The sequence below is a fragment of the Aythya fuligula genome, chromosome 1 (assembly GCF_009819795.1).
Source record: "Aythya fuligula isolate bAytFul2 chromosome 1, bAytFul2.pri, whole genome shotgun sequence".
In the NCBI taxonomy this organism is placed as follows: Eukaryota; Metazoa; Chordata; class Aves; order Anseriformes; family Anatidae; genus Aythya; species Aythya fuligula.
In genome coordinates this window covers 206,322,221-206,340,072 of record NC_045559.1, presented here as the reverse complement: position 1 = coordinate 206,340,072, position 17,852 = coordinate 206,322,221, and the positions used below count along the sequence as shown (strand labels likewise).

At 44.3% G+C, this 17,852-nt stretch overlaps 1 protein-coding gene across 2 annotated transcripts in view; it reads left to right on the top strand.

Annotated features, from left to right (window-relative positions):
- NUP98 (nucleoporin 98 and 96 precursor) overlaps positions 1–17,852 on the top strand; it is a 34,911-nt gene that overhangs the window by 10,468 nt on the left and 6,591 nt on the right. For both annotated transcript variants that reach the window (XM_032200138.1, XM_032200129.1), the window contains exons 11-25: positions 254–346; positions 723–863; positions 3,375–3,508; positions 4,787–4,974; positions 6,238–6,354; positions 6,848–7,152; positions 8,266–8,379; positions 9,050–9,188; positions 9,474–9,651; positions 9,930–10,094; positions 14,108–14,284; positions 14,987–15,140; positions 15,940–16,360; positions 17,012–17,241; positions 17,533–17,802. In XM_032200138.1, coding sequence (XP_032056029.1) covers positions 254–346; positions 723–863; positions 3,375–3,508; positions 4,787–4,974; positions 6,238–6,354; positions 6,848–7,152; positions 8,266–8,379; positions 9,050–9,188; positions 9,474–9,651; positions 9,930–10,094; positions 14,108–14,284; positions 14,987–15,140; positions 15,940–16,360; positions 17,012–17,241; positions 17,533–17,802 — 2,826 coding nt within the window. The remainder of the gene's footprint in view (positions 1–253; positions 347–722; positions 864–3,374; positions 3,509–4,786; positions 4,975–6,237; positions 6,355–6,847; positions 7,153–8,265; positions 8,380–9,049; positions 9,189–9,473; positions 9,652–9,929; positions 10,095–14,107; positions 14,285–14,986; positions 15,141–15,939; positions 16,361–17,011; positions 17,242–17,532; positions 17,803–17,852) is intronic.

Sequence of the window (17,852 nt, the reverse complement as noted above, 5' to 3'; positions counted from 1 at the left end):
TGTAACAAACTTAATAGTCTAAGAAAGCAAGGTGGTGAATTCTTATACCAATGTTTTCAGTCCTACGTTCATAACTTAAATATTTAATTTACCACTTAAGTAGCTTCTTGCTGCATGTTTAGCATGCATGGCTGAAAATGGTGCGTGAATTTTGACCTTAACTATGGTAGGGCTGTCTTTGAGCTGGTGATGCTTATTTATGTTTTTAATTTCTTAGCTTTAGACTAATGAGATACTGTTTCTGTCCTTGAAGGTTTTGGTGCCAACACTGCTGGAAATAGCTTATTTGGAAATAAGCCTGCAACTGGGACTCTGGGAACTGGAATTGGGACAGGGTTTGGAACAGGTAAACAGTTTATTAGCTTAAGCATAGTCCTCAAACTTTGATAATAAAATACCATTTGTATTACGTGCTGTGGCCCTAGATGCTTTACCTTGAAGTCACGAATCTCTGTCTCAAATCAGAACAAAGCAGAGCAGAATAATGATGCACTTGATAACATTTTAGAAATTGCAAGTGGCATTGCTTATGGTGGTGGCCAGTGGATCCAAAAATTGATGGCACCCTCTGAAGTCTCTGGTGGTCTGACCACACGAGTCTTGAGTTGACGTGGGCATGTCAAATCTTTCTTGCAATTTAACAAATAATTGATTCTTTGTGGGATAAACTGGCTTCTAAATTTGTCAGTGTTCTAGTGAATAACATTCCTCTTCCCCCATAGCTCTTGGGGCAGGACAGACTTCTTTATTTGGAAATACCCAGCCTAAACTTGGTGGAACACTGGGAACAGGAGCTTTTGGAGCACCGGGGTTCAATACATCAACTGCAACTCTGGGCTTCGGAGCCCCTCAGCCTGCTGTAGGTAAGTGTGCATTAACCCAGGTTTAATTGCTGCTTCTTCCCTTCTTTCAAACATTCCTAAAGATATAGATAAATCCCCCTGAAATGGTACGGAGTGAAAAAGAATGTTTGAGGAGCTCTTTGAGAACAGAAGTAGCCTCAATATACCATGACACTTTTTTCCTGGTAATTGTTTGTGTTTGAATTACTTCTAATTTTATATGTATACAAAGTTACTTAACATTATTAATAGTCGCAGCTATTTTAAGGCTTTCTCTTCAATATTACCAAGATGTTTTCCATCAATCAACTTTGGGGCAGCAGCAGTAGTCCCTTCTTATAATGTAAGAAAGGGGGGGGTGAAATGTGGCATTAGCTTCTTCAGTGATCCTAGCTAGGAGAGCTGGAGAGACTTAACTAGTGAGTAAGCTGTACCATCAGTAAGATGACTGCTCCTTATATTCAGTCACTGCCCTGTCGTTCTGTAAATTAGAACTGCACCACTTCTGCACTTCCAGCAGCCTTCATCTTGTTTGGCAGACCTGAACACTTCGTATGAACAGCATACGGAACTGATGCTGCAGCCCCGCTGAGGTGGCAATTTTAGGGAGATGTTTTTTGACTGGGTGGTGGGAAGGGGGTGGTCCACAGCACCGTGTGGTGGTGTGGCTGGTTAGTGTTTGAGGATTCCTGCAAGCCCAGGAGTGGTCCATCCTAACGAGCAGAACAGGCAAAATGCCGGGAGGCCTGCACAGATGGACAAGGAGCATGTGGAAGGTGGAAGCAAGGACAGGTGGCCTGTAGGGAACAGAGACACTGAGCATCCAGGGATGAAGTTAGGAAGTTAAAGCCTATAATAGAACTTGACCAGTGATGTCAAAGGCTACAAGGAGGGCTTCTGTAAGTGGGTGGATGGCAAAAGGAAGGCTGGGTAAAACGTGGGCCTGTTGCTGGATGAGATGGAGACCTGGTGACACAAGACAAGGAAGAGGCTCGGGTCCCAAACGTCCATTTTGCCACAGTTTTTACCAGCGAGGCCAGCCTTCAGGAACACCAGTTCCCAGAAACAAGGGTGAAAGGGTGGAGGCAGGTAGATGTACCCGTGGTGGAAGAGGATCAGGGGAGGGAAGACGTAAGCAAAGCTGGGGTATATAAGCCCATAGGTCAGGAGGGAATGTGTGCAGAGGTTCTGGGAGAGTGGGAAAATGTCATTGCAGGGCTACTCCCAAATATGGAATAATTCTGACAGTTGGGAAAAGTGTGGAGTAGAGGGGAAAAAAAAAGGTGAGGACTGGCAGAAAGCAAATATCACTCTGGTCATCAAGAAGGGCAGGAAGGAAGACTCAGGTCTGGCCCTGGGAACGTGGTGGAGCAGCCAATCCTGGAAACCATTTGCAGGCACGTGAGCAAGACGAAAGTCATCAGGAGCAGTCTGTATGGATTCCCCAAGGGGAAATCATGCTTGACCAACCTTATAAGCTTCCACAATGAAACGACTGGTCTGGTAGACAAAGGGAGAGCAGTGGGTGTTTCGTGTAGGCTGTCCTGCACAGTCAGCAGGATAGGAGAGGGGCTGGGGGCTCCTCTGTGGGGCCCTGCTGGGGCAGGGGGTGAGCAGCTGCACCTAGGGGGTACCCCAAGCATTAGCTATGCTGGGTTGCTGTGAACACCTGTTAAAGTTACTTGACCTACTACATGTAACAGGAAGGATTTGGCTGAGGGGGGAGCTCAGGAGAAAATACCTGCTCAATATATTGCAGTCAGGTTCTACATATTTGTCTTGCTTCCATTGCATTTCTGCATTTTCTAAGCTTGAGCCTTCAGTGATGTACGTCAGCAGGTGGTCTGAGTGTTCACTTCTGTAGGTATTGCCTTCAGTGGCACAGCTCAGGAAAGGTCTCGGGTTAGTGTTTGCTCAGTTCCTACAGATTTCAATCTGGTAAGAACCAGTTGTCTCACACTCTCCTCCTGAGCAGACTGTCTGACAGTAAGGTCTTGTTTCCGAGACTAGTTTTGGTCATCTCTGGAAATGCACAGCTTCAGTCTCTTTTTCTTAGAATTAAAATTAGGGTGCTTTATGTTGCTTAAATATTTCATAGTGTGAACACTTCTTAGTTCCTATTCATTCTACAAGTAGATGCTAGGAGGTGGACAAGTTTCAGAGGCCGTTTTATGCAGAGAGCTCTAAGTTTGATCACTGCAGCAGCTTTGACATTAATGCTTCAGAAATCAGATTATTAATTAAAGGTTTTGGCAGGCCAGGCTCATTCTGCTGTTGGGTAACTCTATGCCCTCAGCTTTTCACACATAAAAACTTACTGAACGGGGTTCCAAATACTAATGAAGGAACAGGATGAGTTCTTCCTGCAGAATTCTGTAGAAATGGGGATTGAAGAAAAGGGGGAAAGAAAGGTGAAGTCAATACAGAAACCTGAATTCCTATGAGGAGAGCCTCTGGGGCGTTGTCTTTCCTGTCTGCCTTGGTTCCGTTGATAAACGTGTTGAATGCTAAAAACAGATGTTCTTTTTATAGCACTGACAGACCCTAATGCATCAGCAGCCCAGCAGGCGGTCCTCCAGCAGCACCTCAATAGCTTGACTTACTCACCCTTCGGAGATTCCCCGCTGTTCAGAAACCCCATGTCAGATCCAAAGAAGAAAGAAGAGGTGAGTGTATTAAACTAGTTTTCTGGGAAAGATTTGAGATGACTTTATATGTTGTGCTCTCTCTCGTGTCTTCACTTAAGATGAACAGTGAGTAAAGTGAATAACATAGTGACCTACCATCCCTGTACTCTGTGGTGTGGGTGTTTTTTTGTTGTTTTTGTTTTTTAATGCTATCCAGGACAAGCTTGTGCTGGTGCTTTGTTTACTGCTTCTGATACATCAGAGCCTTGAGTTTGGAGTTCATTATGCTCGCTGCTGCTTGCTGAGAATGAGGATGGGTAGCTGTCTGTGCTTGGAGTATTTTTAGTATTTAGCTTGAGCGTGGCTTATGACAGTCTCGAGCTCTTGGTTTGTTTTGAAAACCAACCAAGCACACCTCCCAGGCTTAAGTGTTAAGGGATGGCATAAATGGCCGCTGCCCTGACAAGTTCCAGAGGCTGGGGATTCCTCCAGCCCAGCTCTGGAGCCCAGCACAGCGCTCCCCTGGGCCCAGGGGGCTCCTTCCCAGGCTGCTGGCTGTTGCATTGCCCCCTTTGTCTGCCCAGTCCCCCTGCCCAAGTCCTGAGCCCCCCTACCTGCTCTGCACGTCTCCTGCCTGCTGCAGAGACACAGGCACTGCTCGCCCTGTGCTCTCTGCTCACCCTGTGCTCACGGCTCCCTCGGTGTCAGCACCACTCCCCTGCCTGGCTGATAGCCTCACCAGGACAACTGCAGTTGCTGGCCCCAAATTCCCTCATGCCTGTCCCAGCTGTGTTTTCACACCCAGGTTAAGGTGAGATAACACAAAGATGGTCAAAAAGGGTTTTAATGAGAAAATGGGAGAGAGAGTTGTGATCAGGTGCGGGACTCGAGTCAGAAGTGTGCTGACAAGTTGTGTTTACACACAACCAGCCTGTTCATGCTCATTCTCTCCCTCCCCTTCCATTGCACCTCCCCCATTCCCTTCCTCTGAGCATTCCTGAAGTTTTATGTGCTTCCCCAGACCTCCTGGAATATCCCAAATCCTCCTGTTCGTATTGGTTTCCCCCTTAACTGTTGAAGTCCAGGTTGGCTCTCTGAAAGCAGAGCTTGTGGCTTCTTGGTGGCCCATCAATGCAAGACTGGGGAATTCTGGCCTTTGGCATTGTTTGTATTACCTGTCATCAGCCAGCTTTGTGTCTGTCCTTGTTTATTGGTTCCCCATTTGCTTATTACACTCCTTGCTTTTATAAGGTCCTTGGCTAGCTAACCTTACGGTGCACGGTATGGAAACTCAAATTCTACTTCCTTGTGTTTCAGAGGCTGAAACCAACAAACCCAGCAGCTCAGAAGGCCTTAACGACACCCACCCACTACAAACTGACTCCACGCCCCGCGACCAGAGTGCGACCAAAAGCTTTGCAGTCAGCTGGCTCTGCCAAATCCCAGCTCTTCGATGGTCTCGATGATGATGAGCCATCCCTGTCCAACGGCGCGTTCATGCCCAAGTTAGTGTTCCTTTCGTGTATGGTAGAGGGAGCAAGCAGTACAAGAATAATTGTAGTATCGCTCCCGTTCTGATCAGGTTAAGTCCTTCGTAGTGTTGTAAATCCCATCACTTTTTGTGACCGGGCTCAAATATCAATAGCAATAACAGAACTTGTGTATAATTTGGAGAGAAATATTTTCTGGGGAGGAGATGACAATCAGCTTAAACTGCTAACTGCAAATAAGCAGTAAAACATGGTGATGAGTGGAATGAAGAGTATGAAATCAGAAGTTGTTATAACGAAAGTTTGTATAGCGTGCAGCTTCCTGCATGTGAAATAGTCGTTAAGCTCGTTAATGCCACCAGTTTGAAGGAAGATCTATGATAATTTCACAGCCTAATGCTGGTTCTCTTTGAGATACACAGCTGTTTCTGTGAGAAGTGAATAGCAGTGCTGTGGATCTATTGTAATGAAAAAAAAGCTTTTGGTTTCGGTCTTTAAGCATACCAGTGACAATCAGATTAAAAAGGGCTTTAGAAAGGTTTCGTTTTTACTTAAAACAAATACTTCAAAGATGAATCAGTCACTGAAAGTCCCTCTAGACACACAGTTAAAAAATAATGTTTTGCAATCTTTATGAGCTTAGTTTCTGTTTAACTTAGCCTGAAACATCTGCTCACTTTCCAGGGAGAGAACAGAGTATGGAATTACTCAGTGTTTTATTGAAAAACACCAAATGAATGAAAATTCAGGACAAAACAGATGCTTAAACTCTTCTTGCAGGTGTAATTGGTGTTGGTCTTCAGTGCTTTTCACACTACAGGCAGTGGGTCCTAGCACGGCCATTGATTTGCTCCTAAAGTGTCCCTGTACTAAAGAAAAGCCTGCATCTGCGGGACAGGGTTATGTGCTTCTGGAAAGCACATTTTATGTGCTTCTGCTAGAAAGGCAACATTCTGTAAAAACTGGTAACTCTGTGGTTTACTGAACGTGGGCTTTGGAGCTTTCAATGACTTTTTTACACTTATTCACAAACCAAAGCCTTGAATGAAATTTAAAAAAAAAAACAAAAAAAAAAAAAAAAAAAAAACCAACAATGTAGTAACTCAGCTACTGCAGTGCTCTTACAGAAGACTTTGTATATAACAGGTGTGGAAACAGGTCTTACACAACTGGCTTCTGCTCCCTGGAACACTCAAATTAAGTGTGAAGTATATATTTTTGCAGTGGATATAACCCAATTTCCCTTTGTTTTGTCTTTTTGTGTCCTTTCTTTTTTAGGAAGAGCATCAAGAAGTTGGTTTTGAAGAATCTCAACAATAGCAGTCTGTTCTCACCTGTCAATCGTGAAAACGAAGACCTGGCTTCTCCGTCAGAATATCCAGAGAATGGAGACCGGTACGGTGATGGCTGCTGCAGGTCCATGGCTATGACTGCCTATGCCTGTCTCTAAATTATCGTTAATAATGTAGGTAGTTATTTTTGAGGGATGCCATCCTAGCTGTTCACTGGAAGTGAGTGGGCGTACTGTGAGATTCGTTTACTCTTAAACTGGCCCTCTGTTCTTCCTGTGTAGTCACGTGCCACTTCATTCCACCCAAACTCAGGAGTTCAAAGAGGGGTGACTTTTCTGGATATGTTTGTCCTCATTCCCTGTAGAGAGAGACTAGGCCACTTGAGTGCTAAACCTCACCCTGAAGTGAGAGAAACCTTTTCTTTTGGTTAGTCCTCCTCAGCAAGATGGAATTCCAAGGAAACTTCGCTAATCTGAATGTGTCCTATTACTAAAGTTGTTTTTGTGTATTAAATTTGTCCCCCTCTGCTCTGCCCTTGTAAGGCCCCACTTGGAACCCTTGTTAGAGCTAAACAATTCAATTTGTTTTTTCTTTAGGTTCTTTTTGTCAGTACCTTCTGACGAAAACCACAGACAAGATGGTGAGCGAGAGGAAGAGGAGGATCAACATGAAGTGACCAGGTTTTACACTAACCCCATCGCCAAGCCCATCCCCCAGACTCCCGAGAACACTGTGCACAAACACCAGAACAACGTGGACGATACCATCGTGGCTCTGAATATGCGGGCGGCCTTGCGAAATGGTCTGGAAGGCAGCAGTGAAGATGCCTCGTTTCACGACGATTCCCTTCAAGATGAACGTGAAGAGGAGACTGAAACCATGCATCATGTGCATCCTGCAGGTTAGCTTGGGGGTGGGCAGCAGTAATTCCTTATAGACAGGCGGTTCCTGACAGCACTTCATGCATGCTTCTGTAAAGTTCTCTTCTGCTGTTTTAGATCCTCAGCTTTTTGTTTCTCTCCCTCCAGTTTTCTTCCAGATACAAATCGTGTTTTTCATTGTCATATCTAATGCTGAATCTTCCTGCTGAGTCACTAAGCAATTAAACTTGTTAATTAAAATTGCCCTGTTTTATGCTACACTGATGTAGTGAGATTCCATGAAGGGGAGGAGGAGGACCTGATCAGTAGTTGTTCTACATAGTAGACAGCTGACTACAGTTCAGGCAAAAGATCTTGGTTATAAATCTATTTAAATGCTCAGTAAATACCAGGTGCAGAGTTTTAGAAGCTGCCAAGAAAGGAGGGGGCCATGGAATACGGTTATGTCTCTCTGTGGACCTCTCTAGCACCTCTCTTTCGGTACTTTCAGTTCTGGTCTCAGGGTGTGGTAGTAAAACTGGAGAAGTAGGAGGGGGGAGGAAATTGAGAGATCTTGGGTAGCTTTCACTTAACAAAGGCTTCATAGCTTATATGCAGCTTTATAAGTGAAGAGGTGGGGGATTGTTAGTTTTGTTAAACATGAGTGGTCTGGAAAAGGTGAAGAAGAGATTTGTTTCTCCTTTTCAGTTTCAGTTTATACTTGCATCTAATAAAAGCAACAGGTGATGTTGAGAATGAGTGTTTTCAGAAGCCACAATGGCAAGTAGATGTGGATGCGAAGAGCTTACATAGGTTTTAAAGATCATTAGACAAATGAATAAGAAAAAAAGCATTGGAGACTGTTAAATGCAGAAGCTGCTTACCTGTGCTCCCAAATCATTTAGGCTAGAAGAGTGTTTCTGTCAAGTACTGCTGTATGTGTCTGGAGAAACTTGCATAGCAGTTGTCTTAAACGTGCTGTGAAGGCTCTGGAGTTAAGGCATTTCTGTTTGTTTTTGGTGTACTGATTCTCAGTTTGTTTGCAACCTGCATTCTGTTTCTTTTGCAAGCCTGGACAACTGAAACTCCTGAAATAGTAAATTTGGCAGTCTTGCTGTTTGTTAGCCCAGTTCTCATTGACATTTCCATTGTAGGAATTGTTCTAACAAGAGCTGGCTATTACACCATCCCGTCTATGGAGGAGCTTGCTAGATTTACCAACGACAGAAATGAATGTATTGTGACTGACTTCACCATCGGCCGTAAAGGTAAATGCACACAGCTTTTCTAGTTGAACCAGTGAGGTTTGTTTTAAAGCTATGGAACCTGAGTCTGAATTCCCTACCTTCAGCTTAATTATAAGCAGTGCTCCTGCGCTCTGAACAGCTTACACCAAAGACTAGAAATCTTTCAGACTGGTAGTGCTACCAACCCGTGTTATGGGATGATTTGAAAAACTTGAATGTGAAAATAAAAAAGCACCTGTAGCAACCTTCTGGAGCAGGATGCATATCAGATCACTGTTTCCATCTCAGTTACTCCCTACATTTGAGCTTACTGAGCTCTAGTGAAGAGCTTTCAGCCTGAACTGTATTCCTTACTGCTTTTATATAAAAATAAAATCATAACATAGTATTTTTAGAACACTTTTCTAAATGTGCTATAAAGCCAAGGGTGTGCTGGGTACTTGTGTGGGTAGTATCAATACAAAAAGCTTTCCATGCAAGTGTTGACTAAAAAAAAAAAGTTGCTAACATCTTCAGCATTTTCACACTGGGAAGTGGAGCCACTTGTACTCTGTTCTGGAGCCATAGCAAAGGTAGGCGGTAAGCTGGGGAAAGGAGGAGGATGGCAGGAACTATACGAGTGTGGCTGTCTGTCAAGATTATTTTCATGGGCAAATAGTGATGTTTGGTCACCTTTTGTTCTGCTTTGCAGGTTATGGATCAATTTACTTTGAAGGAGAAGTAAATCTAACAAACTTAAATCTGGATGACATTGTACATATCCGTAGGAAAGAAGTGATTGTTTACCCTGACGATGAAAGAAAACCACCTATTGGTGAAGGTTTAAATAGGTAATTTAAAAAAAAAGTACTTTATAGTGGCAGTGGTGAGTAAGGATGTTTTGATAATGCTGACAGGGTACTGTGTTTGTAGGCAGCTACAAAGGAATCTACATCTGAATTGTACACTCAGGTTGCAGCATTGTACAGTTGCTAGACATTTTAAAGTTTCTCAACCAAGAACATGGTTTAAAAGCTGTTTTGAGTCGACATGGTCAATTTTCAGCTCCTGTGTGTGCCTTGATAGCTTTGCATCAAAACCTTGTAGTCTCTTACGCGCTTTTCCATCTTTAACAGACGAGCTGAAGTGACATTAGATGGAGTCTGGCCTACAGATAAAACATCTCGTTGCTTGATAAAAAGCCCTGAACGACTTGCAGAGATGAATTACGAGGGTAGACTCGAGTCTGTATCTCGGAAGCAGGGCGCTCGATTCAAGGAATACCGTCCAGAGACCGGATCTTGGGTGTTTAAGGTAATGTTTTTGTTTTCCCAACCAAGCTGGTAAAAACTCCTCTGAATAGCTGGAGGCTCTCAGTGGAAGCACTTTACTTGGTGGGTGACACCAAGTTCTGCGATCCCCTGAAGGCCGGTGTACAGCAAGTGTTCCATACAGAGGCTGGATTTGTTCCAACTGCCACAACTGCTCTGTAAAGCTGACAGTTACACCAGCTCATTGTTGGGGCCTTTTGGAAGTAAATGCCTGAACTCTTGTTTCTGAGGTGAGACACCTTTGTTCTTCTCGTTACACAGGTGGCACACTTCTCCAAGTATGGCTTGCAAGATTCAGACGAGGAAGAGGAAGAGCATCCTTTAAAAGTGGACACAAAGAAGTTAAAAACCACACCTGTGCCACCTCCAGGGCATCTGCCACCCCAGCAAATGGCCCTAAATGGCAAGCCCACGCCTCCATCTCAGGTAGAAGGAGGACAATGACTAAACGGGAATTCAGAAAATGATATTTGAAGAGTAGCTGGCCCCTAGGGAGGGGTTGCTGATGTTACAGTTAGCCTGGAAACCAAACAGCAAAACCATAACACAAAGTTGCACAAACTCTTCTGACCTCTTTGAGTGTTTGTGTGTTTTTTGTTAAGATACTTGACAATCCCTTCCAAGGATGGGGGGGGTGGGGAGGTGTTAAACTCTAGTTTCTTGTTTAGATTCTGGTCTAGATTGAATTTGGCATAGTTGCCACCTATGGAAGAACAACTTGCTTTTGTGAATATTATGTTCTATATTATTATAAAGCCTTGTGCTGCCTGCATTAAGAATGACATTGTGCATTAATTTGACTTGACTATCATTTAGTATGCAAGACTGTATGCTTTATATTTTGAGAACGTGCTCTATTTTTATTAAAAGCTACTTTTTAAGGCTGGTTATACGCTGGATTTTTAAGTGTATTGGAATTGGACGGGATTGCTTTTAAACCTTTGTTACATATGGTCAGTGTTCTGCCTGTGTGCCTTAAGTAGGGAAAGTAACGTTTTATCCAGTTCGTTGGTAACCCCTTATGGTTTAGTGTTACCTTCATTCAAACCAAAATGTGGCGTGGGTTTAAAGGTTAGACTAATTGCACCTGATGCTCGTACATTTTCCACATAGAGCTAGTATGGATATTGGCAAGCTAAACTAGAATCTGCTTCATGGCAGATGAAAAACAGCTTCTTTGGAAGGCATCCTGGCATTAATGGGATAGAATATGCTCTGTATGCCAGGTGTCAATGGTAAATGTTTCTGAACTACCTGTAGATTTTATTTTTTTTTTTGAAGTAACTTGTCATAAAATAGCATGCAAGTGCAGAGAGCAGACTTCCTGAAACTAGGTTCTTGGTTACCTAGCTGGGGAAAAAATAAACTGCAGCTGCTAGATACCTTTCTGCATGTCCTAACTGCTAGAGAGGATTTGTGTTGCTGTGCCTAAGCAGGCTTTGTTTTTACCCTTCAGTAATCTGTGAGAGCAGTGAAAGGAGATCTGTGTGCTTGCAGCTCACTGAGGCATAGATCCTGTGCCAGGGTGCTGCTTGGCACGCGACCAGTGGTTGTGACCCCTTTAGATCATGGGAAGCAAAGGAGGGCAGGTTTTTTTCTGTACCTCTGAAGTCAAAGGATGACAAACAGCATGAGTCAAGTAGCTCAAACACCCATTTTTCTGTCCTGGGTCTTGTCCTTTTGAAGCCATTTGAGCAGCATCTCCCTGCAATTGCCAGTGGCTTTGGGTAGCTTAGAGCCCGTGGGGACAAGGGTCTGTCACTGCTTCATGAGAAACAAAACCATGCTTCGTTACTGCTTGCACTAAAGGATAATTTTGTTACTTTTGTGGTAGGAATTGTCATTAAACCAACCTGCAATTGCTTTTAATCTTATATAGCCTGTGGTCTAATCTCAACCTCTGCTGCAAAGGCTTGTGTGTTCCTACAGCACTGCCTTAGGTTTCCATGCAGGTTACAGGGGTCTGGACACGAAGGTCTGTTGGCAGCAGCGTACAGAAGTGCTTTTCAGTAAAGCCAGCACTGGTGCACTTCAGGAATCCCCATGGCAGAGTCCTGACCACGTTATGAACAGGAAGCCAGCAACAGCACAGTCCATTTGTTGGGCACAGCATGCTTGTGTAGTGACAAACTGGGTGAGCTGTCACCTGCTGTGGGTCCAGAAGAATCCAGAAGTAGTTAACAGCTGCTGCATTATCACACCTGGCTCACCGGATAATTAAAACCTGCCAGTTCATCCTGCTCTTGCAAACACTTAAGGAATCTACTTTACATTTTATTTAAGAGGTGAACACAGGGCTGCCTGGCAGACTTGCCTCTATGTGCCACCTTTTAGTCTTCCAATTAGTTTCTTATTTGTGTTAATTGGGACCAGAGCAGATGTTTTAAGCAGTCAAAAATCCTTAGTGTGACTAATTCAGACCTGTCGTGTAGATTCAAGAATACTTCACAAAAACTTCCTTGGTTGTTAATTAACCTCTTTGACTTGAATATCGTTAGCTAAGGTTTTCGTTTGTGAAAATAGGAAGAACATCTAGGTCAATTTCCCAAACCTCTGAGAAACTGCATAGCATTGAAAACTCGATGGATTCTTGGTGTGTAGAGCGTCTGAAGATGATATTCTGTAGTCTGTGGGAAGCTTTTAGGAATTAGTTTTGGGGGTTTCTTCCTTCACTAAGTTGAATATTCATGATTTTGTTAATGTTGCAAGGCCCACAGGAAACAGCTACACCAGGGGCCTTGCTGCATTAAAGCGCAATGAAGGGAGCAGTGAAACTTTTGTTTATAGCCATGTTTTGACTTGTAAATCTGTTCTGCATGCTGCAGACAGACTCAAATGCCACTCGCTAATGCTGCTTCTGTGCCTGCCATCAAGTTCTATCTTTACAAACCCCCTGGTTTGCCTTTATCTGCCTCATCTGATAACCGTCATCATACTTACTAGCTGTTTTTAATGAGCTAAGCAGCAGCCCATTTGAATATGCTCTTAGATTGCTTAGCATGGTTTCCTTGCTCATATTTATGCATTGCTTCCACCGCTCTGCGCACGGCTGCATCTGGAGCCCGTGTAAACTGCACATGGATCTCCCTCAGGGCCCTCAGTCAGGGCAGGGAGGGTTGGGCTGAAGCACAGGCACCGTGGAGCAGGTCAGTCACCCAGCCAGGGCCAGAGCAGGTCAGACACCCAGCTCGAGCCTGAAGACAGGCAGTTATCGTGGTGCAGGCTGAGCACCTCCTGGGCCAGGCGCTTCTTTCAGCTCGACCTGTTGGCTGCGCAGTCCCAGCACTGAATGGCATCCTCCAGGGGCTTTGTGCTATCAGTTTCGTGTAGCAAAGCTGCAGCTCAGTGGAAGTGCTTGCAGCACTGCCCTGTTCCACACCTGGCCGAGGAGGGGCTCAGTGGATCGCTGCGATACGCTGCTGGCACCACAGCCAGCAAGCTGTGCACGCTGCTTCCAGCTAGAGCTGATGGCAGCGCTCCTTTATTTCTGCTGTCTGCTTCTCATTTGGACTGCATGAACTTCTTCTGGCCCTGCCTGCCCTTTGAGGCTGAGTTCCCATGAGCAATTGAAGATGCCTAGAGGTCACTTCAGGCTCACCATAAAGATGTTGCCATGCGATTGCCTTCAGTAAAATCATAAAATGAATTCTTCCTCCTGCCCTGGACTATGCGCAGGCAAGAGAAACTTAGCTGCAGATTGGAAGAGAACTACTGTATTTAACTTCTGAACTGCTGATACTGAAAAAAAGTTTCCACAACTTTCCAGTCCAATAACAGTTGTTAAAAATCAATGTACGTGCACACATAAACCCTCCATGGCCCAGTATTGCGTGATCATGAAGGAGACTGTGTATATCTAAAACTTCTGTGAAGATTTTTGGTGGAATATAAACTCAATATTGTACAAATGTCACACCTGGGGAAACAGCAGTGTTACAGAACTCACCTGTTCCTCATCAACTACCACTGGTTCCACAGCTTAATGCAGAGAATTGCTGTTTTTAAACCAGCTGCTCAGTCATCTACAATGTCCCAAGTTAACCTCGGGCCCAGAAAACTTTTCTTTATGTAATATCGTTGTGAGAGAAGGGAAGGAAGGCAGGATGCACAAGCCCCATTTTGTTTTTTTGTCACGTGAAAATGGAAAGCTGAAGAGCAGTTTCTTACACTGAATAGCAGAAATTGGTAAACTTCAGAAGGACACAACTAAACTGTGACTTCTTCACTTTAAACTTCTTCACTTTAACTTACACTGTTACAACTGTGAAGAAAATGGGAACGGGTTATACATTCCTCCCTAAACTTAATTTGGAATTTTGGCACAAGCAAGGGAGTACTCCGCTTCGTTTGCAGGTGATTGTTGAAGCTATTAAGTACTCTTTCTCAGCAAACTGTTGAAATCTGTTTTTGTCTGACGTGGCCTCTACATGTGTCCGCAGACCCCAGAGGTGGAGCAGCTGGGCAGGGTTGTGGAGCTGGACAGTGACATGGCAGACATCACCCAGGAGCTTCCCCAGGAGTCTGTTCTGGAAGATAACATGATGGAAGAGCAGGAGGCAGTGCCTGCTTCAACCCATATTGCATCAACGCTGGGTATTAACCCCCACGTCTTACAGGTGGGCGTCTTGTACTTCCCCCAAAAGGAGAGGACTTTGTGGTATCCCTCCGTAACTTATCAGTTTGCCCCCCAAGGCTAGTTATGTACCAACTTGTAATAAACTGTTGCACACTAGGCTTCCGTGTCTGGAGGAAATGTTTATAGATACAAGAAGTTGAAAGCTGACATGCAAAGTGTCTGAAGGCTAGAATTCGGATTTCAAAGTTCTGAAGTGATAACTACTATCTAGCTAGGATTGCCTCAAGCCTAGTTTGGAGAAAAGAACGTAAAAGGATAGCTGTTCTAGATTTTTGTTGTTGTTTTTGTGGTGGTTTTGGATGAAAGGATAACACCTTGAACACTTCTGGGCTTCTACCTGTATTTTTTTAATTTGTAAGGAAGAAATAGTCCTTGGCTTCTCAACTATTGTGTAAGCTGAAATAGGAATAGAGCTAAGATCTAAGAAAACGTGATTATCAGAACTCTTCGTGCCCATCCTAACAAGTAGTGTGACAGTGGCTTAACGAGTCATTTGTAAATGTTCATCATCAACTGGCAACTTGCTTCTGTTTCTCCTCAATTGTGTGCTTTTACTTAAAACACTTATGGCAAGGGCGTACTGGCTGAATGCAATGTGTGGAAGTTACCTTTATTGGGAAAGGAGTTGACGAGATGGATAGAAGGATTGCTAACATGCAGGCTTGACTTCTCACCTCTTTAGATTATGAAAGCTTCCTTGCTTGCTGATGAAGATGACCTAGATTTGATCCTGGATCATCATCCTGGGAAGCAAGCTATAAAAATGGATACTTCTCAAGAGATCTGTTCTCCAAGGCTCCCTATTTCGAAAGCACAAGGACAGAAAAGATGCTCAGGTATTGTGGGAAACTACGTGTTGCATGAAGAACGAGTGCAATTCTAACATTAGTAGGCAAAATCCTGTTGCTGGCTGAATACCTGGCAGAACAGTTGTGTGCAGTGGTGGGTTAGCTTTGGCCAGCAGCAGGATGCCCACCCAGCTGCTCTCTTGCTCCTGTTCCTCAACAGGACGGGAGAGAACCGAATGGAAAAAGCTCTCAGGTTGAGATAAAGACAGGAAAATTGCTTACCAGTTACTCCTGCAGGCATAACAGGCTTTTTTGGCTCGAGTAAAGCTAATTATTGCCAGATAAAATAGATTTGGGTAGTGAGGGGAATAAAATAACAAAGTGCTTTCTTAAACATCACCCCCTGCCCTTTCCTGGTTCCTGAATTGGATGGGCAGACCTGACATGCACCTGTGGGTATGGGCCCAGCCCTGTTCCTTTCAGTAGTGATCAGTGTTTGCTTTTTCTGAGATGTTCCTATTTTCATGGCCTCACTATAACAGTATTGGTTAAATTAGCAATTTCTTTGAAAATCCCAGATTTTGGGGTGGGACTTAGATATGTACTGGTTTTGGTGTGTTACCACGTGCTTTAGTTTGGGTAATGCAAATGAGGCTGTGCACAGCGGGTTTCCTGGTCCTCAATACTGCAAGTAATTATGCTTAGCTGTGTGTTACCATCACAAATCAGGGTGAATATTTTCCCTGGCTGGTTACAAAGTACTGAAATACCTTTAAAATACCAGAAATGCGTGGCTGAAAAGTGAGCACCCATTCAGTTAAATATTCTTCCCTCTTCTTCCTTCTAGTTGGTGGGCTGCTGCAATCAAAATTTGCTAATCTCATTTGCCAACCGCCTGGCACTGCTGTGCAAGACTTCAAGGGACTGAGGACTTCGGGCAGTTCCCCCTCTGCTGCCCTTTGGTCGGCAGCTTCTCCGCTAGCATCTGCATTCGCTGTACCTCCCTCAGTCCCGGAGGTGCAGGTGAAGACAGTGGGTGTCCGCAGACAGCAGGGGCTAGTTCCTCTGGACAAGTCCATCACCCACAGGAAGGGGAAGCTGCTGATGGACATGGCGCTCTTCATGGGGCGCTCGTTTCGTGTTGGCTGGGGACCCAACTGGACACTTGTCAATTGTGGAGATCGGTTAAGTAGGTCAAGCGAAGTGGAAGACCCTCAGTGTGAGTCTGTGGAGTATGGATTCCTGCCTGCTCCGGTTGCTCCCAAATTGTAAGTAGTACTTTCCTTCAGGGTGGTTCTTCCATACTATCAGTGTTTGAAATAGTCCTGGTTTTAAGTCAGCATCTTCTTAGGGTGTTCAGTGTAGTATTCTTCCTATATAGAAGGGGTGCAAGATGGAAGTTCATGTTTGTTAGGGGGATCTTTTATGTTGCTGCTTGTATTAAAGAACTGGAATATCACAATAAGAGTAGTTATTTTTTAACATACACAACTGTGCATAAATTGCACAGTCATCCAATAAAGGTTTAAAGAAATAAAGTTCAAAACTGACGTCCAGGAAGCGTTCTGCTATTTAGGACTTCCAAAAGGCCTGTTCAGCTGAGGTTCTCCAGCATATCTGGTTTGCTGGCAGAGTGAGGTGCTTTCACAAAATGCACCGAGTTACGGCGAGGAGTGCTAGTGCCTTTCGACTGCATTGAACTCAGTTCAGTGAGATTTATTTGCCAAAGTCTTGGTTCTGAATCCCGGGCTGTGTAACCAGGTTCTTTGTAGATAGCTGTTGACTTTGGATCATCTGTCTTGTCATATGCGTGTCAAAATTAGGACAAGCAGCAAAATGCAACTGCTCTGTGATTGGAGTTGGCTCAGGTGGGAAATAATTCAGAGCATTGCTACCTGTGTTTCTTCTTTCTGCTCCAGACTCTCAGAATCTTCTTTCAAGGTTCATGTGGAGAAAGTGAGCTTGGAACAAAGGAAGATGGACAGAGACAAACAGTTGTATCTCATCCCTCTGGAGATAAAGCTGAAACACAGCACTGTCCATATGGATGAGCAGTGTCCTCTTCTAGCACCCAATCCTGGAGTTTCTGTTATTCATGACTATTCTGACTGGGTTAGAAAGGCATCCAAGGATCCTGCCGTGACAGAAAGTGAGTGTTGAATAATTCTTTTCACAGTGATGGCAATAAATCTGGAGAACTGCCCAGTTCAGATTAATTTCAAGTTACATCAGAGCAGTCAAATGTCAATAAAACATAAAAACCAACCGTACCTCAGCATTCTTTCTGAAAGCTTAAATGTGTGTTTGCATTTTGGGTGGCTGACTTCCTGCATTGACTTGTAACGTGGTATCTTACAAGATTACACTGAAAACACTGTGACTCTTTTCTAAATATTTTTCTGGTTTTACTCCTTATGACTGGATAACTCTGTACTCACAGCCGTTGTGAAGCACTGGTGCTTGACGTGGACGTTATGTGAAGCAATCTGGGGGAACTTGAAGGAGTTGGAAGCCAGCCTGGAGGAGCCCAGTGAATACAACCTAGCCCTGGAACGCAGGAGAGCCTTCTCTCGCTGGCTGTCAGAGACCGCTGCGGCACGAATAGATGAGGAGGTCTCTTTGTCCCGACACGATAACCACGTGGAGGCCGTGTTCAGCTTCCTCACTGGGAGGAGAATTGGCGAGGCTTGCAGACTGGCACAGCAGTCAGGTAAGATGATTGAGTCTTGTTTTTTTTCAGGGATGAAGTGGGAGGTAAAG